Genomic DNA, 16,965 nt, shown 5'->3' with positions numbered 1-16,965 from the left:
ACCTCATTAACAAGGGCAAATACAATCCTATGGGACCCAGCACTGAGGAACCCCACTGAGTGCAACATTTACATCGACTGCTCAACTTCTCCATGTAGACATGGACAGAACAAATGATATGCAAAGAGAATGACCATGGGAAATAGCTGAACTGTAATTATGGCAACTCAACAGGATAATTTTATTTACATGCTAAACGAACAAGTTAAATATATTCTCTGCACCCAGAACTTAAGTACAATCAGTGGTAATTACAAAATTGCAGCAATCTGAGCTGCCACCTGCTGGGAGCCCTCTAAGGGAAATGTTTTGAAATATTTTCCAGAATCATGTTCTTAACACTCTGTAAAAATGAAACAAAATAAGATCATAACTTCACAATTCTTTTCTGGGTTATGGCTGGTTCTAAGAATTTCTTTCTTCAACTCCTTTTAGCTTCTTTCCAAGAGTCAAGACATGTTGCATTTACTTCTGAATTGTCAATGAGGTAATGTGTGTATCAGTGAAATAAACAGAAGATTCATTCACTCATGGCCTTTGCACAGCTTTTATTATTAAGCTATGAGCATCCTGTTTGAAGCTAGTTTCACTAGCAGCTATGTGCACATTTGTCCGCATTGAGAGAAGTTTGCTCATTCCCCTTCCCCTTTTATAGTAGCAGGTTCTGCTTGGATTTTATTATTTTGCACATCCCTTTTTCATTTTACAGTACATTTGACTATAGTGCACAACATGATTCCAAGTCAAACAGTGCCCATTGGGCACTGAGCTTCTGATTGGTGAAGGACTGTCCAATCAGTGCTGGTATCACACTGGGTTATCCCAACCATGTCCGGCCACAATGGCACTACACAGTAGTAGTGAACCATCTAATTAAAACCACAAATCCCCCATGAAAATGCTATACTAACAGAGTCAGTCTTGAGTCAGGTCTTTATTTGGCGCTCCATCCAGATATATTTTTAGTGCTTTCTCTTTTCGAGGTGAGTATGTCACACGATGTCCAGTCTTCTGGAGTCGACTGCTTTCTTTTTTCATCAGTTCATTTCGTTGCTCATCTGTCAACTCCATTACTTCTTCTGTTTTATCTCTTTATTTAAAATATAAACATGAATTGTGTATTAGACCAGTTAGCCATCTGCCTCTATTAATTTAAGCTTGAATACACTGATGTTTCTCAGGAGGATAATGAAATCTGATTTGTCACTGGGGAAGTTATATAACCTCAGCTACCAGAATATCCTAGATTTCTAACATGTTTGTCATGCCAGCACATTGCTCCCTTCTCAAAAAGGCACAGAATAATTTCCTCAATTTTTTTTTTTGGGGGGGGAGTGGGGGGTCCAGTCATGGGCCTGAACTCTGGGCCTGGGCGCTATCCCTCAGCTCTTCACCTCAAGGCTAGTGCTCTACCACTTGAGCCACAGTGCCACTACCGGCTTTTTTTTTTCTGCTTAGGTGGTGCTGAAGAATTGAACCCAGGGCCTCATGCATGCAAGGCAAGTGCTCTACTACTGAGCCACCTTCCCAGCCCCTCCTCATCATTATTAAAAGTAACAATATCTAATGTCATTGAACATACACTTATGGCACATGCTAGGCAATAGCTCTAATTTTCCTATTATCTTACAAGAAAGAGATCACTGTCATCATTTTACAGATAAAGAGCTGTGTAAATAATGAAAGGTAGGTTTCAACCTACACCTGCCAGGGTCTAAGAATTAGTCATTTTTCCTCTGTATCTGTGTTATCCAATATGGTAGCCTTTAGTCATACATGGCTATGGAGCAACTGAAGTATGTCTGGTCCTGATAAAGATGTTTAAGTAGTATAATATATAACATTTCTAAGTCTTAGAATAAGAAAAACAATGGAAAATATCCCATGAATGATTTAAAATTTTTTGGTAGCCTGTAATAACATTTTTGATAGATTAAAATCATTTTATTAAATTTACATATTTTTTACTATTTTAATGTGATTACTAGAAGATTTCGAATAATAATACATGACTTTTATTGTACTATATTGGTTAGTGACAAATGATACCAAAACCATAGTTTAGAAATGGAAACAAGATATTTATGCACACCAAAAATGCTTTATCACATGAAACAACAAAACATTCAATGTTACCTGTAAAATATGACTGCACCATCATCACAGATATAAAGAGGCCAGACATTCAGGGTAGAAACTTTAGGATTCCAGTCCAAATCCTGGTGAATATCAAGGACAGAAATATCACAAGGAAAAGTTCCTCTACCCTAAAGAAAAATGAAAGAATGTATAAATCACACTATTTGCCATGTTTATTGTGTCTCAATCTGCAGATGCAACTACTCTTGGGCTTTACCTTGGCAAATTCTAGATCTTCCAGAGGGATTCCACTGATTTCAGTCAGCTGTAAAAGATAAAATCTATGTAAGTTCATTAAAATAAATTTGCTTAGTTATTTTCCTTTTATACCTCCAACAGAAATAATTTAGTTTTAGAAAAATAACAAGCTTGATATGGAAGCTTATAAGGGCTCTAGTTTGTGTTCAAGTGGCAGAATGTCTCCCTAAAAGTATTAGTCCATAGTTCAACTCCAGTGCCACATACAAACAATGTAGAAAGTAGAATTTTCTTTTGCTGATTCCACAAATATGTCTCAGAAACATCAAATTAGTATATTTTATCTAGATTTTTTCCTACATATACACAAATACATTTACACAATTCTGATGTAAAACTATATTTATGCACTATCCCCATGCAATAATATTATATAGAGAATTTGATACAAAGTAACTTTCACAGATCAAATTCCTAGACATGAAATTGCACTTCTGGAATACTGACAGTACCAAATGAAAGCTTGAAAAAGTTACATCAATTTTAACAATCCAAGCTTGCCATATCACCTGTTTTCTCAACACTGGTAATTTCAGCTATCTTTTCAGTTTCTAAATCTACCCTAAGTGAAAATGGGGAAAATGAGGTTTTAATATATGTGTGCATGTATTTCCACACATATTTTTGCAAATATTACACATGCTATGCATATACACACATATGTATATGAGATACAAAGTATATACACATATTTACATATATATGTAAATTAATGAGATCTAAATTGCTTGCTTGTGGGAACCCTAGAGCCCTGTGGGTCTGTGACTGGCAACAGATTTCACTGGTATCTGAATGACACTAGTAGAAAAACTCTAGTATGTATATATTTGATCTTCAGTCATCTGAGTCAAAAGACAGGTCCCAATTTATTTATCCTGCCATCCTGGATCTGTTACTGAAACTGCCTACCACTTTACTTCTGTATTTCCCATTTTCCACCCTCTTGGGTAACTTGCTATCTAACTTTCATCTCCTTATAACATCATTAAGAAGGCCCTAGGCCAATATGAACTTATAAAAGTGGAGGCTGAGTGAGACACCTTTGGCTTAACTGAATCTGTTGGTTAACTCATTCCTCATCCTAGGTGGTACTGCATTATTACTTATTTAACATTTAAATTATCAAATATGAGCTATCACTGCATGGGCATTTCTTTTAACTGTTGCTCCGGAGGCTGGCACTTATTGATCTATTCATGTTCTTAGCTTTTTTTAAAATTTAATTTTATTGTCAAGGTGTGTACAGAGGGGTTACAGTTACATATATAAGGTAATGAGTACATTTCCTGTGTGCCTTGTTTGCCTATTTTTAAAATAGACTATTCATCCTCGCTTAAGGAAGTAGCTTCATATAAATTATGGAAATTATGTTTCATATAATTTCAAATAATTTTTTCTCTGTTTTAAGACTTTTAGCTTTGCTTATAGTTTGTTTTGTAAGTTTTATTTTATCATTATTGTTTGGCTAGTCTATTATTTTGCTTTATTTTTTATATAAATTTAATATATTTAGAATTCATTTTTGTGTCCGGTGTTAAGCACAAAGATAAATCACCTTTTCTGCAGAGATTTTTAGTTTCCACTACAAAATACAGAACAAACCTTCATCTGGATTTTCAGTCCACTTCATTTGGTTTGTTTAGACATTTACTTACTTCTAACTAATCCTAACTACTTAGGATAAAGTTGATTCAAGTGCAGAAAGTAAAGGTCTACTTCTAGATGACTAGGAGCCAAAGGAATTTTCAAAGCATCAACCAGAGTATAATATAAAGCATAACAAAGACCAAAAGAACCTGCTGTCAATAGTGGGTTGGTAGTTACTTGGCGATACAAGAAAAACATGTATCAGCTTCATTTTGTTTAAAATGAACTTACCTTCTCTCGCAATTCATCAACACTACTGCTTTCCAACACAACCTCCTGGAAGGGATCCAACTTCATTTCTGAAGGCCTCCACCGTCGTGATAAAAGAGCAAGCTGTGACATGGACTTCATCTTCTCTATTCCTAAGAACATGCAAGATTGTACCCTTATAATATATCCTAAGAACTGATAATTTGACTTTTCCTGTAGTTCCTGGCTTAAAAAGATTTACTCCAGGTGTTACTCATTAAAAGTGGGAACAAAAGAAACCATTTATCCCAAGTACTTTTGAGAATAAAACATTTATTCTTCTCTCAAGTCTCAGAAGACAATTGTTCTTTTATAAGCCATCCTTCATCCAGTACTGCTAATTCTACTCCTTCCTGATTCCTGTTGAACATTTTGCAGTTTATTCTCCTCCCTGGATCTTCAATCTTTCCTTCTCCAGTGGTTACTACTCTAATAAAAAATGACAATCAAGCCACCTTCACTTTATTCCTTTTTCCTCACTAAAGATATCATTAACACTTGTTTTCATTTACTCCTCAATTTATCAAGTCCTCAAAATCTAGCTCAGATATCACTGTCTCTATGGTATGCATAAGAGTAAAGGAACTGATTCAGTACCCTGTTACCTCTCATTTTATTTCTATTTATTTATTTATTTTTGGTGGGTTGTGGGGCTTGAACTCTGGGCTTGGGCGCTGTTCCTGCACTCTTCAGCTCAAGGCAAGCGCTCTACTGCTTGAGCCACAGCGCCACTTCCAGTTTTCTAGTGGTTTATTGGAGATAAGAGTCTCACGGACTTTGCTGCCCGGGCTGGCTTTGAACCGTGATCCTCAGATCTCAGCCTCCTGAGTAGCTAGGATTACAGGCATGAGCCACCGGTGCCCGGCTACCTCTCATTTTAGAATAGTAGGTTTGCAGCTCTGAGTCTTCCACAGACAGTGTACATATGGTAGGCAATCTGGCTATTACTTATTTTTGTAGCACCAGGGAATAAGCAATGCTTGGCAAACTACAGCTAAAAAAAGTTTTTTTTTAAATTTAATCTTAATCACATGACTCAATGTTTACATGTTAACATATATACTGATATGGCCATATGCTGGTAACTCCTGCTTATAAATCTAGCTACTCAGGAGGCTAAGATCTAGGGCCAGCCCAGGCAGAAAAATCCAAGAAATTCTCATCTCCAATTAAACAGAAAAACACTGGAAGTAAAAGGGGTGTGGACCCAAGTGTCAGAGTGCCTCACCTGTATATATGTATATATGATAGCAATATAAATGTACATATATGTATACATGATAGCTATGCACTACTTTCTAAATAATCTACCTCTGCAAATATATGCCCAATCCTTTCCCTATATAGGGCAATTTCTATCCCATTTAGCATCACCTCCTAGCTACCCAGATACAGTGGTTATCACTAAGACCTTAGACACAGAAGGCAATCACAATCTGAAGCACTTGCCCATATACTAAGGCAGATCGCACATTGGTACTTCTTTCCTCCCCACTTAACTTGCAACTAATCAGAATTTCAACTATTCAAAAAATATAATTTCAACTACTGAATTTAAACTATTGAAATCATACCTCAAAGAATGTGTGGGAGGGGCTGGGAAGGTGGCTCAGTGGTAGAGCGCTTGCCTTGCATGCATGAGGCCCTGGGCTCGATTCCTCAGCAACACATGAGCAAAAAGAAAAAAAGCCGGAAGTGGCGCTGTGGCTCTAGTGGTAGAGCGCTAGCCTTGAGCTGAAGAGCTGAGGGACAGCACCCAAGCCCAGAGTTCAGGCCCCCCCCCCCAAAAAAAAGAATGTGTGGGAGGGTGGGGGTGTTAGTATAGTTCAACTCTAAAAACTGTCAGAATCTTATATAAAACATCTAGAATTGTTAACAAAATATTTACCTTGATGTGATCTCCCTAAAGCCAACTTTCTTCCCACTATCTTTTTCAAAAAAATCACAATACTTCAAATATCCCAAAATGAAAGTGAAAACAGGTTAAAAATTCAAATGTTCTTCTAGGTAATTGTTGAGTTGAACTATTTCTCTCCCCAAAAATATGAAGTGCAAATCCCTAGTACCTCAGAATGTGACCTTATTTTTTCTCTATACTGATAATCAAGTTAAGTCTTCCCTAAGGCAGACTCCAAATGGTCTGGGTAGATGAGCCTAAATGGAGAGCACCATGTAAGATGAAGGTGGAGGTACTATATCTACAAGCCTAAGGATGCTGCAGCCAACAAACGTCTAAGAGCTCAAGGAGTGGAATGGAACAGATTCTCCCTTACAAAATCTTAGAAGGAATAGACCCACCAGTACCTTGATCTCAGACTTCTAGACTCCAAAGATGAGAGATAAGAACTCCTGTGGTACTAAGCCAGATGCTGGTTGTTCAAGTGTATAATCTTAGCTACTTAGGAGGCTGAGATCTGAGGATCATGGTTCAAAGCTAGCCAGGGCAAACAAATCTGACTTATCTCTAATTAAGAAGCAAAAATCCAAAAGGGAAGTGTGGTTCAAGTAGTAGAGTACCAGTCTTGAGCACAAAAAGCTAACCAAGATACTGAGTTCAAGCCTCAGTACCCCCCCCCACATATACATACAAAGGATCTCAAAATGATAAATGTGAGTCTATTCACATGAAATTTCAATGGAGAAATTTCAATAAATTTGCTGGTTTACTTCTACCAGTGGGAATTGGTCAATACAAATATGTAATTAAAATAGTATGCATTAATAAGATTATTAAAAATAAAGAAGGAAAATAAGGTAGTAAGAAGAAACAAATAAATTTAACTGATTACCATCCTCCTTTAATCAAGGGTGCATTTAAATATGGGTGTCTTGTTTAATGTATCAGGCTGATGAATATTAAGATGCTCTATGCTTGTCCAATAGTTTGAGCTAATTTTTTTTACATGTATTGTTTGAAGAAAGAAAAAAAAAGCTTCTGTTGTTTTAAGCCACTCACTCTGTAGTATTTGATTATGGCAGCCTAGGTAACTAACATAGCTGTTCTCAAAATCTTTGAGAAATTATCAGTACCAGCCTCAAAGAAAAAAAGCCACAATGGAAAAGGACAAAAATATTAGCAGTTCTTTTTCTGCACAGCATAATAAAAAAATCTAACTTTCAAATTGCAATGTTATGTAAGAGGGAAGTAGTAGTCTCAAAATTAGAGATAAAACATATTCAAAGGCCAAAATGGACCCAGAAGAATTTAAAACAACCCCCTCCTCAACCCAAGCCAGGGATAGAAATCATGTCAATATACAATAGTAATAGCTATGCTTAACAACAAATACTATGTTTTGCATTACATTTCTGGTAATTCATATTTCATTAAAAATTAACCTATAGGCTTCTATTAATTTTGGAGTATTTCTAACTGATGTATCTTCACAAAAATATTGATAATACCATCAAGAACTTCAAGGAAAACTTCCCAGTTGCTGGAAATATTAATATCTTCTTCATAAATATGATAATCCAAAAAGACAGTGCCAGGATTCTTCCATGTTTTTTTTCTTAGACGAAACCTACAAACATAACACAGTTGGTTACTTTGATTTGAAATTCTTAATTTAAAAAATTGATATTAATTTGATAATGAGGGAAAATAAACTGTAAGTAATAGTTGAATGGTATTAACTAACTTTTGGAGGAAAAAATCCAGAAGTAATATTCCCAGAACTTCAAATTTTGTAATCTCCATAGAAAACTCAAACAGAATTTTAATGTTGCTTAATCCCCACGTTCTTACAAAAATTCTGAATAGTACAAAAATTTAATTCTTCTAGGATTAGAAAATCATACCAATCTGTATCAACTGACCATACATGGGTCATACTTCACAGTCTGATAACATTGTAATTTTACTTTACCTGTCAATACTGAGCTCTAAGCCACATTGCTCCCTGAGTTGAGGAACTAATTCCTCTTTTGATTGCCGTACAGTCATTCCTTTAGCAAAAACAGCATCTAGCAGAAACTTGCATGGCTGGGAAGATAAATATAAATAATGAGAGCTTGAATTACACATTAAAGTTAGAATTAAGATGACTTCTATCTACTCTTTACAATGTGACAATAAAGGCCTAAGTTTAGGAGTCTATCTTCTATTTTTGAATGTTAGCCCTCTTATGAGCTCAGTTTGGGCAAGTTCTCTCAACTATAAATTGAGGCCAGTAACTTCCTCTATGTCAGTGTAAAGATTAATTAGGATAATTCATTTGTAGTTCCTTTCTTATAATAAAATGAACGCTGGCATTCTAACACTTGAGCCAGCCTCCAGTTCTAAATAATCACAATTTAGAAAATAAAATGAATCCCCTTCCCGCCTCCCGTGTGTGTGTGTGTGTGTGTGTGTGTGTGTGTGTGTGTGTGTGTGTATGCATGAGTGTGTGTGTGTGTGTATGCATGAGTGTGTGTGTGTGTGTGTGTGTGTATGCATGAGTGTGTGTGTGTGTGTGTCCTGGGGCTTGAACTTAGGGCATTAGAGCTGTCCCTAAGATTTCTTACTCAAGGCTAGCAATCTAACACTTGAGCCACAGATCCATTTTTGGCTTTTTGGTGGTTAATTCGAAATAGGAATCTCATAAACTTTCCTACCTGAGCTGGACTCTCAATCCTCAGGTCTCAGCCTTCTGAGTAGCTAGGATTACAGGCACAAGCCACAAGTGGGAGGCAATGAATCACTTTGATAAATTAAAATCAGAGAAATGATACTAAATTTCCAAACATGTTGTCTCAAAAAGAGACACACTACTTACTCACAAGCACCAAATTCATAAGAAACATGTAAGATAATGATTCTATGGGTCACAAATAAGTGGTTTGATCGGTGCTTGATAAACCATCTGTTGAGGTGGACACTGATGGCTCACGCCTAGAATCCTAGTGATCCAGAGGCTGAGATCTGAGGATTATAGTTCAAACCCAGCTGGGCAGACAAAGCTGAGTTTCTTTCTTTTTTTTTTTTTGGTCCGGTCGTGGGACCTGAACTCTGGGCCTGGGTGCTGTCCCTCAGCTCTTCAGCTCAAGGCTAACGCTCTACCACTTGAGCCACAGCGCCACTGCCAGCTTTTTTCTTTTTGCTTATGTGGTGCTGAGGAATCGAACCCAGGGCCTTAGGCATGCAAGGCAAGCGCTCTACCACTGAGCCACCTTCCCAGCCCAAAGCTGAGTTTCTTATCTCCAATTAACCAGCAAAAAGTAAGAAGTAAAGATGAGGTCTAGCTTTGAGTGAAAAAGCCAAGTTGAGAGTGTGAGGATCAGAGTGTGAGGCTTCAGTATGAGCATATAAAAAATTATTTTTCAGTTAGTACACCATCGTAATGAGAGGGTTCTGAGGTGATTTTGGACACACACAGTACTTACACACTCTGTACTAATCGGTTTCATTGAAAGTAGCATTATATGTTAATTCCGAGGAAACAACTGATCTCTTTCAAAACAGGAAGCTTTTGCCTCATTCCAGCTCTGAAGGAACACTTTAGAGTAGGGAAAAACAATGGCTAGAGGGTCAAATTCATGGTTACCTGTTTTTGCAAGTAAAACTTTATTGAGATACAGGCATTTCCTCTGGTTTACATGTTGTCTACAGCTACAATTGTGCAATAATGACAGAACTGAATAATGGCAGCAAAGACAATATGATTTGCAAAAAGAAATAATACTAACAAGAGACTAGTAAAAAACCCACAAATTACTATTGTATTTAGTTAGCTACAATAAAAATCCTTATAATACCTTTAGACGCATTACTCACCTCTTGTTCATTGACTAAAAGCTGGTACACTTTAACTCTGTATTCTCCTTTTTTAAGTGCTCTCCCCAGTCTAATTGTGATCTATAAATTAAAAAAATTGTTTTAGATGGACTTTCTCAACAGAACAACTTTCTCATGTCACTATTTATTTTGGTTTTCCAAATCCCCTAGATTAAGGGGCCTCTGAGAAGGGATGTCTTTTACCTCTGAATCCCCAGCACCTACAACTGTAACTGACACACACAGTATTTAACAACTGTTTGTTGGACGAAGAAAAACAATCCAAACATCCCAAATAACCATTAGCCATCAGGTTATTTCCCATCATAGTGTAAGGTGTTTTCAAAGCTATCTTTTAAAGCACTCTAATTGTGTAAAGATTAATCAACCTTATTGTCATCTGAAAATGATGAAAGCGTTTCATTCAGTCGGACGCTCTCAAACTCCTGGTTGCTGGCATACACTCGAAAGACCTTGAAGTGAGAGGACAAAACTCCAACAAAGGGCTCTAAATGTTGCTTGAAAGCTGCCAGAGTAATTCTTTTATCAACATGCACCATCAACCCTAAGCACAAAACAAACAAAACATGAACATGGAGAAGAAAATTTTCAGTGTAAACAGTACAAACCATATCTTTTATTATACTGTACATAGGAAATATTCCTTTTGTGTTAGATTTTTTAACTCAGCTGGTTCCTCTTTTGTCAATGCCAAATACAAGAGCCACCATGCTACCTCAACTTGTCCTTCTTCTACAAGAAGGTCATGTTTTTCCATAAAATCTACATCAAATACCAAGGATGATACTGGTTTATATTTTCATGTCATCTCAACTTTTGGGTTGAGTTTTTCCAAATGGGTCTGTCAAATAAATTAATGTTCATTTTTCCTGGTTATATATAGAAAATATTACCATATGATGAACAGAAAATATGATCAGTATGAATTAGAAGGAATATATGAAGTGAGGAATTTTGTTTACTATAAACCTTTTAAGCTGAATTTTTTGTTTAAAAGTTCTATTTCTAAACTTTAAGGAATGCCCTAAATGTTAACAATCTAGCCTTTGGCAAATAAGCTTTGATTAATGCTACACATTGAGGTACCGAATTTCTTGAAAGAAGAGTGTAATCGAAAAATTGCTTGACTGAAAATCAAAAGCCTATGGATTGAATTTCAGCTCTGCCACTTTAGTCTGACAAATATTTGTACGTAGAACATCTATTCTGAGCCTCAAATTATCTCACAGGATCCTAACAATCAGTCTCAGACTTAAAACAGGTACAGTTATTTCTAATAGTACCATTCTCATTTTGTTTTCTCTCCTAATTTCTAGTAGTGACGTGTCACAGAAAGACACAAATGTTTAATTCACTGATATAGTCCAATATGGAGCTTGGCACTAAGTAAGCAGAAGACGTGTCTTGAATTTACTTCTGGCTCCTCTCTATATACTGGATTTGGGACTGTGACTTAGTAATTTCTCTGTACTTGGTACTTTTACAGTTATGTGAATAATAGTATTTACACTTCCTCATGTGTGCTTGTGTGTGTGTGTGTGTGTGTGTAAATGCTTCGTAGTCTTGGCAAAAAGCATTAGTTTAATCGATTGGCTATAATTATTTTAGTGCTTTAGACGTGAATAACATACCAATTACTCTACCTCTAAAAACGGAAACATTCCATCTCTTTAGAACTCAACCTCAAAATGTCTTAAGGCCTCTCCTTTCTCTTATGTATTTTCTTGAATTAGGTGAATTGAAGTTGAACAAAGACATTTCAATATAAATGCACCACAACTGCTATTTTCCTACCTTGCCTTTCTGTTGGCACATTCTACCTACAGATGGCAACTAGAACACAACAGGACAGGACAGTCTAAAATTACTTCAATGTAATTCTGACCCTTCAGTGTGTGTACATGTTAAGTGTGTGTACTTATCACATATGCTCTGCATACTCACTTCTTGTTATTCAATCCTTATGTCTACTAATACCAGCCATTTCATCTCTGTAAGCAACCCATGCTTCTACAAGCTTTTCCAGGACCCACTTTCTGGTCACTGAGGAGTATGATAAGTGAGGAAACACTGCTAAAAAAACCAGTTGCTGGCTAGTATCCCTCCTATCTCCAAACCAGTTTCTAAACATGAGCATTTTCCAGGGATTTTCTGTCTTCTTTGTGGTTTCTGAAAGCCTAAATAGTTTATCTTCATCACTGTGGTTTACTATGCTTATAATGAACACTAGTAAATTAACCTAGTCTGAATTTTCAGAAGAGGTTAAACTGGCCAATGATCTCCCTGTTAAGGATTTTATTAACTATCATGACATGGAATTAAGACCTTACAACTATAATTCTGAGTATTCTTACTGAATTTTGACAATCCTGTCAAAACTTTTAGCATACCACTCTAAAATAAACTAAAAGAAATGTCTGCTCTTTTCCTAAGAGGAGCTACTTTTCACTTTTCCAGTATTTCTGAAGTTTGAGTATGGTAAGAAAGCACAATAGCCACTGGTTACTTGCTTTACTAAGATATGAAGAGGGGGCAATGGAGGCAGCTATGGAGTGAGTGGAGGCTTACCAGCAAAATATCAGAGTGGAATCCTAGTAGTATGACCTACTAGCTGTTTGACCTCAAACTATTTAGCCTATTACATCTCCAAAGAAAAATGTTTAACACAACCAATGCCACTAAGCTGTTAAAATAATGCACAGTAATGAGCCAGAGAGGCAAAAGCTCCATGGAAGCATAAACCATTACTGACTCTATTTTGGCTTCCCAATGCACATTTCACTTTTGCATTTCTATAAGTGTATGAATTTCTATAAATGTATGGATGGACTTAGCTACTTAAAAAACACTGATGTACCTTAACTTCTGATTTAATTCTGCTATTCTACTAATTTTCCTTTTCTTTTTGGTGGTACTAGAGTTTTGAATTCAGGGCTTCATACTTGCTAGGCAGATAGTTTACTACTTGAGTCACACACCCCCATCCTTTTCTAAACTTTAGTTATTTTTCAGGTAGGGTCTGTGCTTTTGTTCATGGCTGGCCCCAGACCATGATCCTCTTACTATGATACCCTGGTAGCTTGGATTAGCAACTCACTACTCTGCCCAGCTTATTGGTTGAGATGGAAGAAGGGTATCTTTTTTGTTTCAACTGTCCTTAAACCACAGTCCTCCCAATCTCTTATCTCCTGAGTAACCTGTAAATAGGCATGATGCTTCTATGCATTGCCCTTTACCACTTTCTTTTAAATGACAGACTTCCGAGACTACAGGCATCACCGCACTTTTTTCCTTCCCAGTACTGGATGGGGGAGGGGGGGGGAGGAAGGGGAGGAGGGGGAGGAGCTTGAACTTTGGGCCTTATCTATGACTTCTTTAGTCATAGCTGGCATTCTCACACTTGAGCCATAACTTAACCATAACATGGTGATAAGAATCTCTTGGATTTGTCTATCCAGGCTAGTTTTGAATCTTGATTCTGAGATTTAAGACTCTTGCATGCTAGAATTATAGTTTTGAGTCACAAAAAGCTTGGCAGCACTTTTTTTTTTTTTAAAGGCAACACTCTTACAAACCCAAAGTGGTTGGCTATATATCTACTCTCCATTAGAGATACCTTAGTATCTCAGTCATCTCTATTTCTAATACCTACATAGGATCTGGCACCTAGAATAGATTAGGAAAAAATTTGGTGTGTGGATGAATGGAAGATGAAATGTACAGTTCTTTTCCAAATGTATCAGGAGCATCTGCACTCAAAAGTCCTTAAATTCTATAACTAGTCCTAATGTTTACTATCTACATTGCACTTTTGGCCAGGTCACCATCCCTTAGTTTCACTTTCCTTATCTGTTAAATAATTTTACTAGTTTTGCCTCATTGATTTCAGAGAAGCTTTGAGAATAAGCATTTTGATGACTAAAAATGAGGGAAAATCGTAATACTCCTTAAAGAATAATAGAAAGTATTTCACTTTTCAGCTATTTTCCTTTTATACTTAAAAATTTGTCTCTCCTATTGTATAATTAGTTCTTTTTTGAGAACTAGGTTTGAAGTTCTGTAAGTTCTTTCTGAACGTCCCATATGTCATAATACTGGTATGATTTTGCTACCATTGTTTGTCAGAAATGCCCACATTAACAAATCTTCCATCTTTTTTATATTTATGCAATTCATAACTTCTAGTTTTTATGGTGCCTAGTATTTCAAAGTAAAAATTAAAAAGGATAGGAGTGGCAAAGTGTGCATGACAATATCTAAAAGGCTCTGGGTTTGAGCTTTAGCAGCACATAGACATGCAACAAAATAAAAAAATCAACAATGCTTGATAGGAAATGACTCATTACCTTGCTCATATAACTGTAACCCCTCTGTACAGTATCTTTACAATAAAAATATACACATTAAGAACAAAAAAATTAAAAATTAAAACACCTACACTAAATCAAGATAAATGAAACCACTAAAACAGAACCCAAAGTAAAAATTGATTACTGACTTTTTAGGAATGTTGTTGTTTGTAATTGGGGGATGGAAGAGGGATGCACAAAAAAAAATTTTCCCAATGAGGCTCCAAATATATAATTTTTTAAAGCATCTGGACTTTTGTAAAAGAGGACATATTACTTCTTTTTAAGCTATTCCTCAGTTTTACATTTATAGTAAAATTCTTTCCTAACATTGAATTTTATTATTTTTTTACTACTTGTTTCAACACAGTCTGATACAATTATTGTCTAATGTACTGAAAAGGCTAAGAATACTGTTTACCATAACTTTAATGGAAAGAAAAGGCAATTCTTTCATAGTCCAGAAAGTTACAGACTGTCATAGAACTAAGTGCCTAATTCTTTCCTTCTTTTTTTTTTTTTTTTAAATGGGATAGCTAAAGACCTACTGCCTAACTAAAATCTCAAAGTGAGGGGAAAAAAAATGTTTCAAGGAGCCCTTTCCCTCTGAAGTACATACATTTGTGTCCTTCCCCAGAACCTTCGTCTGCAGCATAAGGGTCTGCTTTGAAATACATGTACTGCATTTCTCCCCTACTCTTGCCACTCTCATCATATTCACTATCAGTTCCAGAGTCTTCTTCTGCTGTATCCCATGTCTCCTTTTTTCCTTCATTTGCTTTAGTTCTTCTACTACTTGTGATACTGTGAGAATCAAGACCATTAGCCAAAGGGATCTGAGCGCTATCTGCATTGCACAAAGTATCACTGCTATGGCTGGAGCTAAGGATATCACTGTCCACTGAACTTGTACTCCTGTCATTATTCACATCTGAGTCTGACCGTTCTTCAGATTGAAAATTTTCTGGGTCAGAAGTCTGAATGTGCTGCTCGAGTTCTCTGTTATCCACAGATGTTGAAGAGTCCCTCTCATTGAGAGGTGATTCAATGTTCTCAAAGTCACTTGTCTCAGTGCTTTTGCTGCTGTCCCCATTGTCTCCATCCTGTTGCTGCTGCAGCGACAAGCTTTTGAGTTTTTCAGTGCTTTCTTCTAGAATAGCTTCCACAGACTTTAAGCTTCCTACAGGTCCTTTCACTCTTTCACAGTCATCATCCACATTACCAGAATCCCCTCCAGCTTTCTGGTATGCTGTCCTTTTAGAGTATGATCCTGGAGATTGTTCAGGTAGCAAAACAAATAACCTGATTGTATTTGCATGTCGATCCAGGAGTTTCCATAAATGAGAATCTGTAAAGGCCACTTGGTAATCCAAGGTCTCAGAACTTTCAACAAATACCTAAAATAGTAAGTCAAAGAGTCATTTTATATCCACTAATTTTACTGATATTGTCATTTATTGTGGGAATAACACCCCACGAACATGACAAATACAGCACTACAATTTAGTCTTTGTATCTAAATAAAACAAATATTAAGAATTCATGCTTTTGCAACTAGCCATAAAACTACACTAAGAGCAGATGGGCACACATGGATAGACTGAAAGATATAACTTGTTTACTGGGCTGCTTTTTTTCAGAAAGTCTTTACTATACATGCTGCCTTTTTGAAATTCAAAGTTTAGCATGGATCTCTCTCTCTCTCACTTTCTCTATCTCCTATCTATCTATCTATCTATCTGTCTGTCTGTCTGTCTGTCTGTCTGTCTGTCTGTCTGTCTGTCTGTCTGTCTGTCTGTCTAGAGAAAGAGAGAGAACATACATAAAGACATCTTGGCAAAGGTGTTTTTTTACAAAAAGGCTTAACTATCATCTAACCGATGTTTAAATTTCCCTGATTATCTTACACATTCTCCTGTTTCATATTTGCTTGTTTGCTTCCTTGAAACTTTATTATGAAACCAAGTACTTTGCCCATTAAATTTATAATCCAGACTTTGATGCCTAATTTTTTTTAGATATATAGTTAAGTTTTTAAAAAACAGTTCTTATCCTGAGCTGAGTACTGGTGGCTCTTCCTGTAATCCTAACTATTTGAGAGGATGAGATCTGAGGATCACAGTTCGAAGCCAGTGCAGGCAGGAACTCTCTCTCTCTCTCTTTCTCTCCCCTCTCTCTCACAAACATACACACACACACACACACACACACACACACACACACACACACACACACACAGAAAACAAATGCAAACAGAAATCAGTCTTAACCTGAAGAAATTTATGTTTACGTTATTTATAAGTGAAGTGATATGAAACAGAAAATTTTACAAATAATCTTTGCGGGTGGGTAAATATAGGTAAATCGAGAATTAATATATAGAAGCTGAGTGACAGTGACTGGGAGGGTCATCTATATAATTCTATTTTTACATATGTGTGAAATTTTCCATAGTAAAGCTTTTGTTTTCTGATTTTTGGTGCAACTATGATTGAACTGAGGGCGTTGTGCTTGGGCTGTACTTGACCCAAACAATCAATCCAATAA

General features: G+C 36.4%; 1 protein-coding gene across 2 annotated transcripts in view; it reads right to left on the bottom strand.

The window, feature by feature from the left end:
• Nucleotides 1–533: 533 nt before the first annotated feature.
• Nucleotides 534–16,965, bottom strand: part of Usp47 (ubiquitin specific peptidase 47) — a 96,182-nt gene continuing 79,750 nt past the window's right edge. For both annotated transcript variants that reach the window (XM_070035323.1, XM_070035321.1), the window contains 9 exons: nt 15,038–15,815; nt 10,438–10,613; nt 10,049–10,129; nt 8,163–8,278; nt 7,699–7,817; nt 4,276–4,406; nt 2,357–2,404; nt 2,137–2,267; nt 534–1,090 (listed from right to left, as the gene is read on the bottom strand). In XM_070035323.1, the coding sequence (XP_069891424.1) occupies nt 916–1,090; nt 2,137–2,267; nt 2,357–2,404; nt 4,276–4,406; nt 7,699–7,817; nt 8,163–8,278; nt 10,049–10,129; nt 10,438–10,613; nt 15,038–15,815 (1,755 nt within the window). In that variant the 3' untranslated portion in view covers nt 534–915. The remainder of the gene's footprint in view (nt 1,091–2,136; nt 2,268–2,356; nt 2,405–4,275; nt 4,407–7,698; nt 7,818–8,162; nt 8,279–10,048; nt 10,130–10,437; nt 10,614–15,037; nt 15,816–16,965) is intronic.

This window comes from Dipodomys merriami, unplaced genomic scaffold (assembly GCF_024711535.1).
Source record: "Dipodomys merriami isolate MVZ:Mamm:240054 unplaced genomic scaffold, mDipMer1.0.p SCAF_25, whole genome shotgun sequence".
In the NCBI taxonomy this organism is placed as follows: Eukaryota; Metazoa; Chordata; class Mammalia; order Rodentia; family Heteromyidae; genus Dipodomys; species Dipodomys merriami.
This window is presented reverse-complemented; position numbering and strand designations above follow the sequence as displayed.